This window comes from Gymnodraco acuticeps, unplaced genomic scaffold (genome assembly GCF_902827175.1).
Source record: "Gymnodraco acuticeps unplaced genomic scaffold, fGymAcu1.1, whole genome shotgun sequence".
In the NCBI taxonomy this organism is placed as follows: domain Eukaryota; kingdom Metazoa; phylum Chordata; class Actinopteri; order Perciformes; family Bathydraconidae; genus Gymnodraco; species Gymnodraco acuticeps.
The window spans coordinates 2,778,223-2,795,678 of NW_022990501.1; the positions used below are offsets into that span (position 1 = coordinate 2,778,223).

Below are 17,456 nucleotides of genomic sequence, written 5' to 3' on the forward strand. Positions count from 1 at the left end.
GAATACATTATATACAGTATGGTACATATGTAAAGGTATCTCATATCCCCCATTATATATTTATGGCACACTATATATAGTTAGAAATGGTTGTGTTTTATTTATGGTATTTTATGTATAGATATCAGGCAATAATTGGGATATAATTATGGTAAATTACTATATGTATAGATTTGTAGTATTTACTTTGATAAATGTATAGTACATAATTCATAATCTGATATTTACTGAGACATATTTATGGTCCATGGTGTACAGATGTGTAGGAGTTGCTGTGATGTATTTATGGCATATGATATATATGTTCTTATTATTTAAACATGCCTCTGTACAGATTGGTATGGTAGCATGGCGGATGACCCTGCGGACGCCAGAATATCCAGCGGGACGCGAGATCATCGTCATAAGCAACGACATCACTAACAAGATAGGTTCGTTCGGGCCCCAGGAGGACGTGTTGTTCCTGAGGGCCTCAGAGATGGCACGAGAGAGCGGCATCCCTCGACTCTACATCGCAGCCAACAGTGGCGCCCGCATCGGGCTGGCAGAGGAGATCAGACACATGTTCCACGTGGCCTGGCAGGACCCAGCTGACCCTTATAAGGTCAGCCTGCAAAGAGTCACAAAGAGTTTTATTTGTGTGCTTCTCTTACATGATTCTAAAAATACACCAACTCAATATAACACAATTATCATAAAAACATGAATTCTCTTAATTTTTACTAGTGAAGTTAATTTTCCCATCATGGATTTCATTACTTCAGTCCGCTGCCTGCGGTTTTCTTTTTTAATGTTCTGTACGTTTGATTGTATTTCTTTATTATGGTATTTTAGAATCTAACCCTTTTTTATACCTATTTGTTTGTTGCAAAAATATACTTTTGTGATTTAGTTTTTTCCTATTTTCTTTCTTTATATATTTTAAATATACTGTAGTATAAATGTATTTTATTGTCATTCTATCGGATTATATAATCCTTCGTTTTTTTCTTTAAAAAAATAGAATTGAAACATTAGACCTATTTCTCCTGCAGGGTTTCAAGTACCTCCACCTATTATTTATTTGTATATACTGTACGTATTAGTGTGTTAATCTGATTATCTAATACTTTTGACCACCTTTTTTTTCATTCTTTTCATCAAAAAATATTATTTTTGTTTTCTCTTCTTGTGATTAAAACATAACAAATGATGTCTTTCCCCTGCAGGGTTTCAAGTACCTCTACCTAACACCTCAGGATTACAAGAAAGTATCAGCCCTGAACTCTGTGCATTGCGAACATGTGGAGGATGAGGGAGAATCCAGGTACATCTTATTGTATTACACATTTACACTTTGAGGAAATTAATCCGTGGGATGTTGTATTATCAGTCAAGAATGCATGACTCCATGCTTACAAAGCCAATGAGATTACAACAGAGGTGACGATGAAGGGGAAAGCTATGGGAGGGTCACGTCTGGCTTTGGCTGAATATATGTGTTCCCATGCAGGTACAAGATCACTGACATCATTGGAAAAGATGAAGGGCTCGGTGTGGAGAATCTGAAAGGGTCTGGAATGATTGCCGGAGAATCCTCTCTGGCTTACGATGAGATCATCACCATGAACCTGGTAAGAGTGGAGTGGACGCACTTGTGTACAACAAACCCATGCAGACACATCGCCTCCTCCTTAGCATTGAGCTCTCCCCTTGTGTGATCTTTGGAGTAACAAAGACTACCTGTGTACAAAGAGCTGATTAGCTTGCAAGCCTTAACGTGATTGTGTTGACCCGCAGGTCACATGCAGAGCCATCGGGATCGGGGCCTATCTGGTGAGGCTCGGACAGAGAACCATTCAAGTGGACAACTCTCACATTATCCTGACTGGAGCCGGAGCCCTCAACAAGGTAACATCATCCACCATATACAAGCACATTTTAGCATAACACAAAAATGGTTGATACAAATGGAATCACATGACTGAAAAAGCACTAAATGTGTTATCTCTAAATACACTCAATCTGCATTTTAATGAGGACGCCACTAGAAATAGTCTTTCATTGGCTATTACATTTTCCACCTAATATCTAATGGCAATTATCCTGGTCTTAATAATTATTCACAGTATTTTACTGATAATCATCAGAATGTGATTACCCTTTTTTAAATGGCACTGGACAGCATTGTAAAAGTGCATTTTAATGGGGAAATCGCACATTAAAATGATTTCATATTTCACCTACTTAAGAACAAATTGCACCAAAACAAACTTTACCCTACATTTATTTAGGAAAGGTGTTTTTTTATTGCACAGATAGTGCTCATTCTTTGTAGGTGCACATCGTTTCAAAGTGAAAAATAAGCAATCATAAATCCTAATATCCCCCTGCAGATAACGTTCTTTTCTTTCATACATGATAAATCTTGTATTAAAAAAATCACCCAAATTGTGGGGATTTTTCATTGCAACCTGCTATAAAAAACTAAATCGCCAGTTCCCTTCTGTATCATTGTTATTTTTCAGTGATAAATTAACATAAACTGCAGATTTTGGAATGTTAAATGACACAGCGTAGATGAATGCCTATATTTCAAAGAAAGAAAAATTAGAATAGTGTGTGCTATGATTTTGGTGCTGTTCCAACCGGGCGATCAGGCCTCCTCCTGCCTCGCTCTGTTCTACCAGGTTCCCCTCTCCGATCCCAGCCACGGGCCTGCCTGCCACTCACGGCGGAATAATTGAAAGTGAACCATGAAGTTGTATTTGCATAGAAATAGAGTGACATGCCGGAGGCTGCAGTGCAGGACAACCATATCATTTGTTTTTAATCAAAAAGAAAAAGTTTTGCTGAGGCAGATTGTTTTCTTGCAAGCAGTTGATTGCTGTGTGTGTATGCATGTGTGTGTTACGCTTCACTACTTCCTTTTGTCTTGCTTTCCATTCTCTGTCCTTGTCAGTGCATTAAGATAACTCCATTTCAAATTAGATGACAGATCGCAACATGGCAAATCATGCAAATGGTCCCATGATGGCACACCTATTTTCTGGGAGCTCAATTGTTTTTTAGATGCCGCAGTGTTTAGCTCTATTTGTGGGAGTAGACTCATGTTCATTTTTACTGACGAGTGTCAACATGGTCTAGGTGATGTGTTCCAATATATCATTTGTGTACAATTAACGGTGTTTACTTTAAAACGGCACTAATCCCACCCGCTATACAGGCATAAATAGGGCAGTTTTTGTCTGCCTGTTTATCATGTGGCTTCCTGGCTATTAACTGAAACGTAATGGAGAGCAGGAGGCTGCAACCCTGAGATCATCATTCCATTAGCTGCTGGAAATCTCTCATATTTTCATGGGGAGTGGATAGTAACTACTAGCATAAATACCCCAGTGAGCTGTTTCATCCAGTTCTCCCCTTCATTTTCTTCCTCCCTCTGTTCCTCCTCCTCTCTGCTGCGGAATCTTAATGAAGCCCGGGCGATGGCCGGAGGCTCCGGGGTTTTGTGTATGTCAAGGTGACTGCAATGTTTCTCGGGGCCGTGGGCTCTCCTGACAGCTTTAGGAGGGCGCCCTAGATTTGTAGCCGGATACATAACCATTAATGGTAATAAAGAAAGTAAATGATGGCTGAAAAGGTGAGAGCGGAGGGTAGGGATTGAGCTCCTCTCTGATTTTTATGGAACCATGTCAGGGCCCTGCCACCTGTTCGAGGCTGCTTATGAAAATAGGGTGGGCTGTGGGAGGATTTTATGGCTTCCGGTTGGCACAGGGCATTTCTGAAGGTAAAATGGGTTTGGTGGCTTCCAGATCACTCTTATACAACAGCCTCTTTCACAACTGCTGGATGGAGGTATAGAGATGTTCAGAATATACGGTGAAACAAGCTCCCCATTAATATCAGGACAGCAGAAAACCTACTCAAATTCCCTTGCATACTAAAAACCCACCTTGGCCAACAAAAACAGATCAAATATTTATTAGCACTTAAGCATGTCTGGCTTATTTCCACTTAAATAGTGTGTCTTATTCAAAAGGAATACACTTGCAGAATTATTGACATTTGAACTTTGTATCTTCCTCATTGATTGCACATATTATAAGTTGCTTTGGATAAATCATCAGCTAATTGAAACATAATGATAAAAAGGGCTTTAACATTGTTGAATTAATTCAATTTTCTTTTTACGAGAAAGTGCATGTGAAAATCTGATAATCCCCCAGGAAGAGTGTCGTGTGCACCCTCCCACCTCTGATCGCTGTGGTTGAGAGATTTCTATTTGCTGATCACTTGTATAGACTCTGTATGCAGGCCCCCTGCTGTTACCTGGCATGCCTGTGTGCGATCTCATTGATCCAAATCCCCCCCCTCCCCCACACCAGAAGCCTGGAGACAACACCTCCATGAACAGCATTTTCTTTCTGCATTCAAGGCAAAAATATATAATACAGTCTGAGAAGTGTTGATGAAACTATCCTCCTGTCTCACTGACGTCCTGGTGTTGTTGAATAAGAGATGGAGGGAAAACAGCCATCTCTGGGCAGCTGTGGCTCAACCTTTAATTGGAACAGAGACTGATAGGGAATTATTCATAGGGCCCTTAATTGTACTTCTCATTCCTCTGTCCTAGGCAGGCAAACAGCCTTGGGAGAGCTGTTTCTACGGGTAAGGCAGGCTCTTTCTTTGCGCACGTCTTAGATATGACCATAAAACAATCTTTACTTTTAAGTCAGTTTGACCCTGCGAGGGACAGGATTTGCAGCGTCTTTTAATGTAGATTATGCTCTTAGGAGTGGTTAAGTGTCCGGGACGGGGTAATATGACTTCAGAGTAGGTTTGGGCGGAGCCTGTGTCTCTACGGCGTCTCAGCAAATGTCTTTGTCAATTCTCCGGCCGTAACTTCCAATAAATCTTCAGTGTCTGACATCAGTTCAAAGCTCTCCAGTGTATTTCTTGAGTTCCTGTTCTTTGCTCCAAAATTGTCATCACAGAGACCAGGTGAAATTCTCTGTGTATAAATATACCTGTACAAATGGACTGTCAATTGTATAAATCCCTAACGTATTAATTCCATGATGACGTTTTGAGTGTTGATATAGTAGCTACAATGTTAGAATGTCCAAAATGTATTCACGAAACGAGCATATTAAAAGTTGTCTCCTTGTTGTACTGCGGACAAACCTGTCGGGGCATGAATTCAAACTTGCAGTGTTTTTGGCATCCTTTAAATTACAGCAAAATGTTTCTTTAGTAATATCAAAGTATAATTTTTCACTATTTTAGGACATTTGACCAAACAAAAAAACAAACGGCATCTTGGATCACAACAGAAAACTATATTTTTCCTATTGTTAAATGCACACTTATCTTTTTCCCACTCCAGGTGCTGGGCAGAGAAGTGTACACATCAAACAATCAACTTGGTGGCATCCAAATCATGCACAACAACGGTGTTACCCACTGTGCCGTGTGTGATGACTTTGAGGGAGTGTACACGCTGCTGGAGTGGCTGTCCTACATGCCCATGGTAATGTTTGGATGCATCTTCTATCAGTGTGAGAATAAACGTGTGAAAATGTTAAGAGTTGGATGTTGGATGTTGTTTGCTGCTCTAAAATTAAATGATTTCCTTTTTTCAGACTAATTCGAGTCCAGGGCCAATCCTTGATGCGAAGGATCCCATAGATCGGCTGGTGGAGTTTATCCCTACAAAGGCTCCGTATGACCCTCGCTGGATGCTAGCAGGACGTCCCAGCCAGAGTGAGTGGAAACGTGTTGCTTTTCTGTTGCTAGTTTTGAACAAAAAAATATACATGTTCAGACAATAAATTGGGCCATATTGAACTTTCACCAGCGTTTTTCACCATTTTGACTATTTATAGACTAAATACTCTGTCTTAATAACAGATTTATTCACATAAAAACAATCGCAAGTTACAGCTAGGCTGAACAACTTATCCGAATCCTATTCAAATTGTTATATAGACTAGCACTGTCCCAATTGAAGCAGAAGCTGTAAATATGTGTGAAAACACCATTCTGAATGACATATTGTGCGACTGCTGAGATACCCTGGCCTCAAATCATATGCAATGGACTTAAAGGGCCCTATTATGCTCATTGTGAGGTTCATATTTGTATTGTGTGCTTCTTCTGTGACATTTTGACATGCTTTAATGTTCAAAAAGATCTTTCTTTTTTTTAATTAGAGATGTCCCACCCCTTAGCTTATCACCATGTGTTGAAGTGTTACGTGGTGACGTCACTATGTTACGGAAGTAAACAAAGGAGACCAACGGAGGCTCCTTTAGATCTTTTGATTAAAGAGAATAATGATGCAAACAAATGAATCGGACAAAAACATTTGTTATTATAATTTGTCCAAGTAGTTCAGCCTTGGTTGCAGCCGTTCTCTCAGCGGCCTCATCAAACACTGCATTGAACGTTCTATCGCCTCATACATTATTATGGTTGTGTGGTCATTTATATACTTCAACATTTGCTCATTTCCTCCACTAATCATTTCTATTCAAAGTGCTTTATCAGCAGTTGTAAAGAGCCATACTCCTATTTATTTTGTGTTATTTATAAAGTAAAAAGCATCATCATTTAATCCTTATACTCCCAGGGTTAAAGGTGAACATAATTCATCACTAGAGAGCCTGTTAAGAAACTAATAGAGAAACAATGAGGTATAAGATCATATGTCTACCAGCTAGATCAAGATAGCGCCGAAATGGATTCGGCGTGTTTTACACTGCAGGTCAGGACTTAGCAGGTTCCACATCAGTGTAATTACGGCTTGGGACAGGAAAGAGATTGGGGGGGGGGGGCTGCGAGGGTAGCCAGTCAACGACTCTGGTACTCATGAGTGGCGAGGCTTAATTGAATGGTAACCTCACAGACTGGGCATGTTTCTCGGGGTGCGCGGGCAGAAAAACAGCTGAATAAGCCCTCCTTCTGCAGTCATCCATCATGGTTTGCTGCCAAGATTACCCATTCTGAGGGAGGAGAAATACACAAGTCGGGACCGCAGGAGGAATGAAGCTGCAGGTTTTGAAAAGAACACCATAGAAAGAGAGGGAATATGTCCAGGAAATTGATTCAGTTGCATTTCCAATTTGCAATAAGTAACTCCCCTTTCATTCATGTTGCACTCACACGACTCTCATTCCTCATTCACAGCTCCAAAGGGCTCCTGGCAGAGTGGCTTCTTTGACCAGGGCTCCTTCATGGAGATCATGCAGCCATGGGCTCAGAGCGTGGTGGTCGGCAGAGCCAGGTGAGTGTCCCGGCAAAACACACTGGCAATAATCACTGTTAACGTAGTCAAGGTCATTTGTACATGTCTGAATGTCTTCGCTCTACAGGCTGGGTGGGATACCTACTGGGGTGGTTGCCGTGGAAACCAGGTCAGTCGAGCTGTCAATCCCAGCCGATCCAGCCAATTTGGACTCCGATGCGAAGGTAAGGGGTCGCTCAATGCATGTATTCAAGAAGGACTCTGGTTATATAACTTTAAAATAATATCTGCAATACATTTCACATATTTTTCTTAAATAACAAAACGGTTTGATTTGACCCTTTTGATGCGTATGATCATATCTGCAAGATCATGCTATCACTTGGAAATGTATTCCTTATTGTCAAGTTTAAAACATGTTTGACACAATTGAAATGAAATACAATTTACATGTGGTATTTTCAAAATTAGAATATTCTTCTTAATTATTATGTTCAATTGACTAATATTGTTTATTGATTCCACTTTTGTATTTATTCATTTATCATTTTTGGGATGGATTGTCTGTCTTATTGAGTGAATGTAAATTGCCTGTCATGTTCGCCAAAATGCGTTTTCTTTTTTTTGTCAGTTCCTACATGCTCTTACCATAATAATTATAATAATAATGATATACTTTAATAATAAAGTAATTAACTTTTCTGACCTTAAAACACAAACTCGCTTTGGTGCTTCACTTCTTTATCTCTCTTTAGAGCCTTTCCCTGTTCACAGCTTCCCTCCAATACACAGCTTAAACGCGCATCCATGCTCATACACGACACGCACTTGGGTGTTTGTTTGGGAGACTGAACCAAGGGGTGTCTAATGGCGGCCCCTTTTATAACAAATATAATTAATTGTTATCTTTGCTGAATTCCACTCAACAACCCACAATAGATTATATTTAATCTCACTTTCCTCACCCCAAACTCTAGTGTTCTGATATTTACAGAGACCCTTGTGCTGATGAAGATTTTCTGATTTGTATATTTAGATCATCCAGCAGGCCGGACAGGTGTGGTTCCCAGATTCTGCTTTCAAGACGGCGCAGGCCATTAAGGACCTGAACAGAGAGGGGCTCCCTCTGATGGTGTTTGCCAACTGGAGGGGCTTTTCTGGAGGAATGAAAGGTACTTCTACTTCCGTGGTTATCATCAATGCAGGATCAAACCCATTCTCATGAAATTCTCCCCTCTTAGATATGTACGACCAGGTGTTGAAGTTCGGGGCCTACATCGTGGACGGGCTGCGGGAGTACAGGCAGCCGGTCCTGGTTTATATCCCCCCCCAGGCTGAGCTGAGGGGGGGATCCTGGGTGGTCATAGATCCCACCATCAACCCTCGTCACATGGAGATGTACGCTGACAAGGACAGCCGGTGAGTTGGAAAGAAAAGGCGCACAAAAGGACTCATCTTATCAAACCCGTCTAAGCTCACTTAAATCACTCTTGTCTCCAGAGGTGGAGTTTTGGAGCCCGAAGGAACGGTGGAGATCAAATTCCGGAAGAAGGACCTGGTGAAGACGATGAGGCGAGTGGATCCGATCTACATGAGCTTAGCTGAAAGACTGGGTGAGTCCTCCGGTTTTCTTGCATTCTAATTATAGCCCTTTACTGGCGTCCCCCCTCGGCCTTGTCCTCATTTTTTGGCCAGGAGAAATCCATCAGGTCGGAGCATGTGTGCGTTCACAGTCGTTCTTTATTTGGTGTTGATAGTATCATCTTCACCGCACTCCCCCGGGAGACGTGTCAATCACAGCCTGCTCAGATCAATCCCCAGCTCTCTGTCTCTCCAGCACAGCGTATTGATTTTCCCCCAGGCTCAGAGAAACGGTGCTCCAATTCCATGTGGGCCCTACGCTGAGGGCCGATGGGAGGAATGGAGGGGCTACTGGGGAGTGGTTACAGAGCTCACAGATTGGAATTGACAGAAATCAGTCTTTGGTGACAACAGCCAGGGGTTTTGGGGGGTGGCTCCGAAACAAAAGGAGTTAATTCACCGCTGCATGCTCATGAAGAAAGCTCATTTGATGGTAATGGGACTAGGGATGTGACGGTATGGATTTATTTTCTTACCGCGGTGGGAAATCCCCAGTGGTTTGGCAGTTTACGGTTAATAGGTTCAGAACAAGCATGCAACGGGATATTTGTGTGATTTGAACAGATGTTTTTGCAGATGATGCTTCGCTTTACGTGAGAAAAAAAGAGTCCAGAACTGTAACTACGTGACAAAAGCCCAGGGGCCTCATTTAAAACGTTGTGCGTAGGATTCACGTGGGAAGGTTGCTTACGTAGTAGAAATCCAAAAAATAGGTACAGAAATGTTCCGACATTTTCCGATTCACCAAACATTGCGTACCGGCGAAGAAAGTGCGTACGGCACTTCCTACGCCGGTTTCCCTTTATAAATCATAACCGACTTGAAATGTGGTGCAGCTTTTGCGGGCTTCACGTAACGCCCATATTTGCCTATAAATAGTCAAAGAAACGCCCATTCATTCATTCTGACTGACTTTATGAAGAAGATCGCAGGAAATGACGACAGAACAGCTAAAAAAGACATCTCACACCGTGTCAGATTTTGGTTATTTTGGGGGAGGTGGAGATCAATCATATTGTTTGGTGGATGCAGTTTGAACCAGAGTAGCATCATGGAGGTCGGATCGTCACCAACATAAATAAATAAGTGGTCCGAAAAAGTCTAATGACAAAATAAATACACATAGCCTTCCTCAGGCAGTGTGTTTGTGCCGGGGACAGGAGACCCCCCCTTGATGATAAACTGTAAGAAATGATCGGGGAATCCCCCTGGAGTGGAGTCATGACGACTGGATCTGAATTATGTTTTTGTATTTGGTAGTTTGTGTCCCAGCTGTCGATCAGCTGTGCGCTGCCTCTCCACTGCAGCAACTCTATATCCACCAGTTAAAGGAAATACAACTAATGTGTTGTGTTATATCAGCTGTACAATTGGCCACATATGGTGTTCTTAGCTTCCATACCTCCTGTGTTTTACGAGCGACTTATCAAGTCTCAACGTGGTAGTATATAAAACCATACTCGTATCTACAACCTATAGAAATGCAACACGGCGTCAGTTTAGATGTAATTCTGTCCTCCTGCTTACCGCATCATTTATGAGAAAACATTTCATAACATTAACGCAACATATTCGAGGTGGTTTTAAATAACATATCCGTATTTATTTATTTCTCCAAGTTATGTTTTTGTGTGCACTGAGGAGTCTCAAACAGGCGTTTGTTTAATCATTTTAAGATTGGCTTTAATCAATGTGTGAAAATGAATTCTTCATATATGATAAATGAGAGGTAACATTTTATTTATGGTATTATTTCCACATATTTCTCTCCATTCTTCCTTCTGCCAACGGTGTCGCAGTTTCTCGTCTCTCCCGTTGTTGTGCTTAGTGCGTACGCATGGGTTAGAGTTTGCGTGGAGGACCGCACGTTTTCCCGTCAAGTTAGTATTTTATAAATCGCAAACATTGCGTAGAAACTGGCGTACGCCATTTTTTGAGCGTATATCCCTTTATAAATGAGGCCCCTGAACATACTTTAGGATAGTAGCACCTACAAATTGCTTCTGATGAACACCTTACACACCAAGTCAAAGTTATTTCAAACCATTATTGTGCAAACGTTTTGTTTAAGTTTACAGTGTTCTTTTGTGCACATTTGATGCTGGCTAGTTTGTGAGAAATAATAAGACAGCTATCCAAGAATTCCGAATTCTTAGTATTTTTATAACTTTAAATTGTATTCAGAAAAACAGGTGAATGCAGTAATGTATGGTACATGACCACACCTACATCAAACCAGGAATTGGGGTCCAAGTAAACCAATAACACTTAAGATTCAAGTTATGGAAGATTAGTTACAACCTTCAAAAGTGTTTTGTAATACTGCTTTTAGGATGACCTGTGATTCCTTGTCTATATGCACAGCTTGTAATCGAAACCTACAGGCATTTGGTTTAACAAAATAGTTTGATGGTACCATTTTCCAACAGGAACCCCTGAGCTGAATCCCTCTGAATGTAAAGAGCTGGAGACCAAGCTGAAGGAGCGAGAGGAGTTCCTCCTGCCCATCTACCACCAGGTGGCCGTGCAGTTTGCAGACCTCCATGACACCCCGGGTCGCATGCAAGAGAAGGGTGTAATAACGGTGAGCACTTCTTACATGCATGCACCGTTAAAGTGTGAACTGCAGTATGTGACTAACCAGAAAAGCCCACAGGGGAGTCTAAGTGTAGCTGCTGCTGCTGCTGCTGCCTGTGTGAATAATGTTTGGTCTGTGAGACTCGTCCTCATAATTATCTTGCGATGACCCCGGTCAATCACCTTAGAAACCGCAGAGCCGCCTCGGGCAGGCACAATCTCATCCTGTGCCCTCACACTCCCATTTTTCACACACAACATACACACACTCCGTTTGACTGCCATCCATCTGTGAAGACCCTTCTGGTCATGTGAGCGGTCTGTTTGGTACACACAGTATGGGCTTGAAGGACAACTGCATTTGAACCAACCCTCATTAACATTGTCTCACTTGTAAATCCACAACGAAATAAAGAAGCACATTGTTTCATATTTGTGTTACATCAATCCACACTTCTACAGCCTGGGACTGTGTCAAAAATAAAAGGCGTTTTTGTTTTTTTTAAACCAAATGAAACTTAAACGTACGTCCTTTCTGCCAGGTAGTCTGTCTCCTTAATGAGTTCTTTGTCTTTGTGACATCACTGCAGAAAAACAGACACTGACATTTATTGAATTGTAAAACAAAGGTGATAATAGCTCCTCATAACAGAAGCTGCAACGACATTACATGTGTTTTTTTGTCTCAGGATATCCTTGATTGGCAAACATCCCGTCAGTTCTTCTACTGGCGCCTGCGGCGTCTGCTGCTGGAGGACACGGTGAAGAGTAAGATCTCAGCGGCCAACGGCGAGCTGACAGACGGACAGATCCAGGCCATGCTGCGCCGCTGGTTCGTGGAGGCCGAGGGGGCCGTCAAGGTAAAACCCCACCGTGTACTCATGACCTTTGTTTTATATATCCAGAGAATTTGGGAGGAAATGTAGAATACCATAGTTAATGTCTTATAGATTTGCTTGTGTGTGAAATGGACTTAGATTTGTATCTGTTTGTATATGTGTTGGTTTGACAGTTGCAGGGCTTGTTAGCTATACCAGAGTTAGCTATGGGCTAATTTACATTTGTAGTGTCTGGGCAGGAAATAGGCAATAGATATAGAATATTCTTTTGTTTATCCCCTTGGCGAAATTCAGGTCTCTAGTTTGTTCAATCCTATACATTGATTTAAAAAAAATTGATAACAGTTGTGCATTAGAATTAAAAATACCATATCATCCCGGGTATAGAGAGACTACAAATGATTGAGACAGAACCTCAACAACCATATGAAACAGAAACATTTAGAGGCATGAAGTGTGTGTGTATGTGTGTGATGGAGTCTTGATTGTGTTGATTTTAGCTGTCGTTGTTTTTTAATATTGACATGAAGTTATTTAAAGCCACATACATAAATGAATGTTACATCGATGATGGTAGAATTGATTCAGTTGGCACACATTTTCTAACATGTTAACAAACTATTGTGATTAACAGCACGTCAGAAAGGGTACTTGGTATGAGTTTGACGAACAACATTTTGCCAGTCAAGCTTTATTTGACTGGTCACATTTTGGTTCTTTGCAACTTACATTTTTCAAATTAAAATAGATTTTGCAACGATTGAATGTAGGAACAAAAAGAATGCATAGAATACCACAGTATCCGTTTCCTCTTTTCCGACATACAAAGCCTAATAACCGTGGAAATCAGGAAAGGTTTTTATTTATTTTCAATGCCCTAAAGCACACCAAAAAAGACAGAAGACTGATAAAGCATAAGCAGCACATATGTGGAAGAATGAGTCTTTTCTCTGCCTTTTTGAAATGGCTCATTCTGAAATAAGGTCAGGGAAAGTGGCTACATTCTCAAGTGAACCCCCTGGGAATGATTACAATGGTTGTTTCTAGCGCATTTCTTCTCCTGGAGGTGCACTAGATAAAGAAGTAGTAACCATTCCTATCGAATCATTGCCATGAAATACTGATGGACTGATAACCCGGTAGTTCATGAAAATAAACACCCCTCAGAGATCCATAAATGCTGCTCCATCATGGCCAGTTTGGGGGCTCAGAGGAGCCGACCCTGCGTCTGACATCTCCTCAGAAGTGGCCCTCTTGTTCTCTCATATATTATCCCAATCAGGACGGCCTGTCTTAAGCCACAATTAATCACAGCCCTGGCACGTGCAGATAGGAGAGCAACACGCTGTTTCTTAATTAAAAGCAAACAGATTAAAAATGATTAATAAGGGCATTAAATGTTCTTGTGGACCTCAAGCAGGACTGTTCATAAAAAGGCAAGAGCCCGTTAAAGCCCTCAGCCCCCAAATCTTTGCTAAGCCCTCCAGCCTGCAGGCTTTGTTTGGGATCAGAGATGGCGACACTCATGAATATTAATTCCTCTCTATCAGGTCCAGTCAACAAGACATCCGGCCCCCTTTGAGCCTGTCCATCTCCTGTGTTCTAGTTGATATTACAATATGGGTTGATACATGATATTGTAGAGTCTAGACACATGTTTACATTTTTTGGGACTATTTTTAAGCTTCATGTTGAAATTAGTTAAAAGAAAAGTCTTATTCATCTAGAAATACATTTAATAAATTGAAGAAATATTACAAGTTACCCATAGATTACAAGTTACCCATATAACAAAGACTTCACTAAATTATATATTTAATTGAAGGGATTGCACAGATAAAGGAATAACTGTTCTATGCAGCACAGTAAGAGGAGGGAAGCTGTTCAGTTTAAGAAGACTTAAAGAGACAATCCTTAAGAAATAGACTTATCTTGTTACCTGCACATACAGCACAGTGTCAACCAAAAGATACAGGAATATTACTATGCCAAGTTTCGAGTAATTCAAATACTGGTAGTAGACTCATGTTGTTAATGTATATAGGGTTATCAAAACTTAAAACACTTTCAACTTTGTGTATAATTATATCTTTGGAAGAATGGAAAATAAAATGGATGTACAGTTGAAATAAATGTGTTCCTGTTAACACAATTGGAGGAAGTCCCACTATGATGGAATCTCCTCCAGATTCACCATTATTTGAAAGGGATAAATAATTGGTACAGGCTATATTAGGATGTCATTTGAGTTAGAACCATTTTTTTAACTCATACTTTAAAAATGGCTGAAAAGTAGTGGCTAGTTGTGACAAATGGGAAAGCCCAACTCTAAATAAGTCCATATATTAATCATACATTTGAATTCTTTGTGAAACGCTGGGAAAAATGGGTTGACTGTCACATTTTATTTTTGATGATATGCTATCTATGAATGAATATATGAAGAAAATAAATCCACTCCCTAAATGTTCAAACTTTTCACTGTTTTATTTGGTCTAGTTTGTCTAAAAAGCCCCATCGTCAGCACGTGACAAAAATAAAAGAATGATGTCTTCATATAATATTTGAAACGCATCTTGTGTTTGAGGCTTGATATCAAAAAAGGGAATACTTGAATCGTCCTCACAATGATTCATGTCCCCTGCCTCACACAGGCCTATCTGTGGGATAATAACGAAGAGGTGGTGTCCTGGCTGGAGAGGCAGCTGGCTGAAGAGGAGGGGGCCAGGTCTGTGGTCGACGAGAACATCAAGTGCATCCGCCGAGACCACATCCTCAAGCAGATCCGCAGGTGATAGCCCGCAACAATTTAGATTCAAAATGTCAACAAATTATTTCCCTCCCTTGATCTCCTTTTTACTTTTATTTCCAGCCTCGTTCAAGCCAATCCGGAGGTTGCCATGGATTCCATCGTGTACATGACTCAGCACATTTCGCCCACGCAGAGAGCCGAGGTTGTCCGCATCCTGTCCACCATGGAGACGTCGGCCTCCTCTTGAGGGGGGGGGGCCCGGCCTCTCCTCCCTCCGCCTGGCTGATGCTCTTCTCGGACCGCCTCCACAGCCAGACCCCGCTCCTGGGCGGGGACCCCGAGTCTGGAGGAGCCAACGCGAGGGGCCCCTAGCAGCTGCCGGGACCCCAGATGAACCGTTGGCTATGATTCTCAATAAGCAAGAGCTCGGACAACTAACAAATACTGAACATGTTGTCCAAATATCTCCCGCTAACGTATCGCACGTCCGCTCGATAAATCTGTGTTTTTTAATTCAAGAGCAATTAAAAAAGAAATAAAAACTAGTCTCTAATAATATGCCCAGGTCTACCAGGGGCCTCAACACGACTATACATTTGTATGTTGTTGTCATATGACAATGGTTTGTGACATATGCTTGTTAAAAACCACAAGTGTTTTGATGACCAACAGACAACACATTGCTTGGGAGGGGGCATTAGTGAGAAAGAAGGGGTTTTACTTTCGTAAGCAGGGAACACTTAGTTACTGAACAAAGGCGGGGGAACACTACATACAACAGATCCGGACAGGAGAGCCCAGCGGGGAGCGGGCACAGGGTCCCTTTTAGACCCCCACTGCTTCACAGTTACCCTGTGGAGAGCCCGCCACGGGCCGCGCTCCTCGCAACAAAACCCACAGCTGCCCCTTCTGTTCTCACTCACACGGTTCACACACATGCTGCTGCGGACGCACTTTACTGTTTACTGTTACCTCACCCAGAATCAGAGTGTAGGACGCATCTCGCATACAAACACATCGGTACCAACGGTAATATAGACAGAGGTGATGATGGTTTTAATGAGTATTGACAACGATACTAATAGTGTTTGTTTCTAAATAGCCTGTACCCCTTTTTATGAATACTTAAAACAAACAAATTAATATTTTTGAATTTGCACTAATTCAACTCATTAATGTCAGCGTGTGAAAGAGTACTGTTCACTGGATTTACATGTTACACATCGAACACAGTGTTTCATTCACTGTAATCCAAACTTACTGTTCTATTTAAAGTGTATGAAATGTTACTTATTTTTAATATACATTTTTGAGAAACATGTTTGATAATTACTTATCTGCTTGATTTGTTACTTACGGACAAGCAGATTGTGGCAACTGTACGAGAGTACACACTGCACCATAATGCTGAAATAAATGTCTATGGATCTCATATTCTCTGCAGAAGAAATGCAACGTCAGCAATGTGAAATGGCTTTGTGGTCAGTGCTGTGCCTTTGATTTGCCTGTATTGACATGTAGTTGCTTTATAAGTAACTGGTTGCTTCCTGTACAAACATGGAGAACAATTTACAGTGATGAGCTCTAACTGTCTGCAAATGTAATAAAGCCTACCCAACTCAGTTTGAAGTCAAACGTTTATTTATTTTTATTTTTTTGTTGCTTTAAATCTAAGTAACCAAACTCAAGTTTCCAAGAAATTGCAATAATTTAATTTGTCAATTTTGTTGTTGTATATATTGATGATCCCCGGGACAGATAATCACATCACTGGAAGCCTCATTAATTCCAGCAGTCAGAACGAAGTCTATTACTCTGGAGAGACATTTTCTGATTACTCGAAAATGATAGTCTTCCCATTCCTCAATCCACAGATGATTAAAGTGGCATTTTCTTCCTGGCTTTTAAACTTCAACAGTATTAAGGAGGATGAAGCAGATCAAATAAATATTGAGGGATCTATCTCAGCCCCTCTTTTTATTTTTTTTGTTTCATTCTTTCACGTCATCCCTTGGCTCTGTCAACTCTTTCCCCGTCCCACCAACAAATATGTGAGACAAATTGAGTTGCATGCACCCAATACCCACCACAATTATAGGAGGCCCAATAAGAAAATGAGTCATTTGGTTGTATAATTGGAAATGTGCCTTGCTTGGTCTCTCCGGTCTCCCACAGGGTTTTGCTCATTTGTGGCGCCATGCTAGGCTGGCTAATTCTTCTTTTAATCACCGACAAATAGAGTTCCTCCTAAAACTCTTGGCTGGTTGGTGAAAATGAAGAAAACTTTTTGTTGTTATCCTTTCTCTTTTAAGATTGAAGATCCAAAAAGTTATAATAAAAAATATGTAGTTACTCAGTCTAAAAAAGGCTTATGTTAAATAAGGTTTCATGTGAGGTGCCAAGGCGATATTTATAGATT

The 17,456-nt window shown here is 41.0% G+C and overlaps 1 protein-coding gene across 1 annotated transcript in view; it reads left to right on the forward strand.

The window, feature by feature from the left end:
• Positions 1-16,659, forward strand: part of LOC117553010 (acetyl-CoA carboxylase 1-like) — a 45,523-nt gene extending 28,864 nt beyond the window's left edge. Inside the window, 15 exon segments of the mRNA XM_034226752.1 lie at positions 335-604; positions 1,209-1,306; positions 1,493-1,613; positions 1,780-1,890; positions 5,369-5,512; positions 5,625-5,745; positions 7,171-7,267; positions 7,356-7,452; positions 8,265-8,400; positions 8,470-8,647; positions 8,729-8,841; positions 11,299-11,453; positions 12,136-12,306; positions 14,940-15,076; positions 15,158-16,659. Of these exon segments, the coding sequence (XP_034082643.1) occupies positions 335-604; positions 1,209-1,306; positions 1,493-1,613; positions 1,780-1,890; positions 5,369-5,512; positions 5,625-5,745; positions 7,171-7,267; positions 7,356-7,452; positions 8,265-8,400; positions 8,470-8,647; positions 8,729-8,841; positions 11,299-11,453; positions 12,136-12,306; positions 14,940-15,076; positions 15,158-15,284 (2,076 nt within the window). The 3' untranslated portion in view covers positions 15,285-16,659.
• Positions 16,660-17,456: the final 797 nt, after the last annotated feature.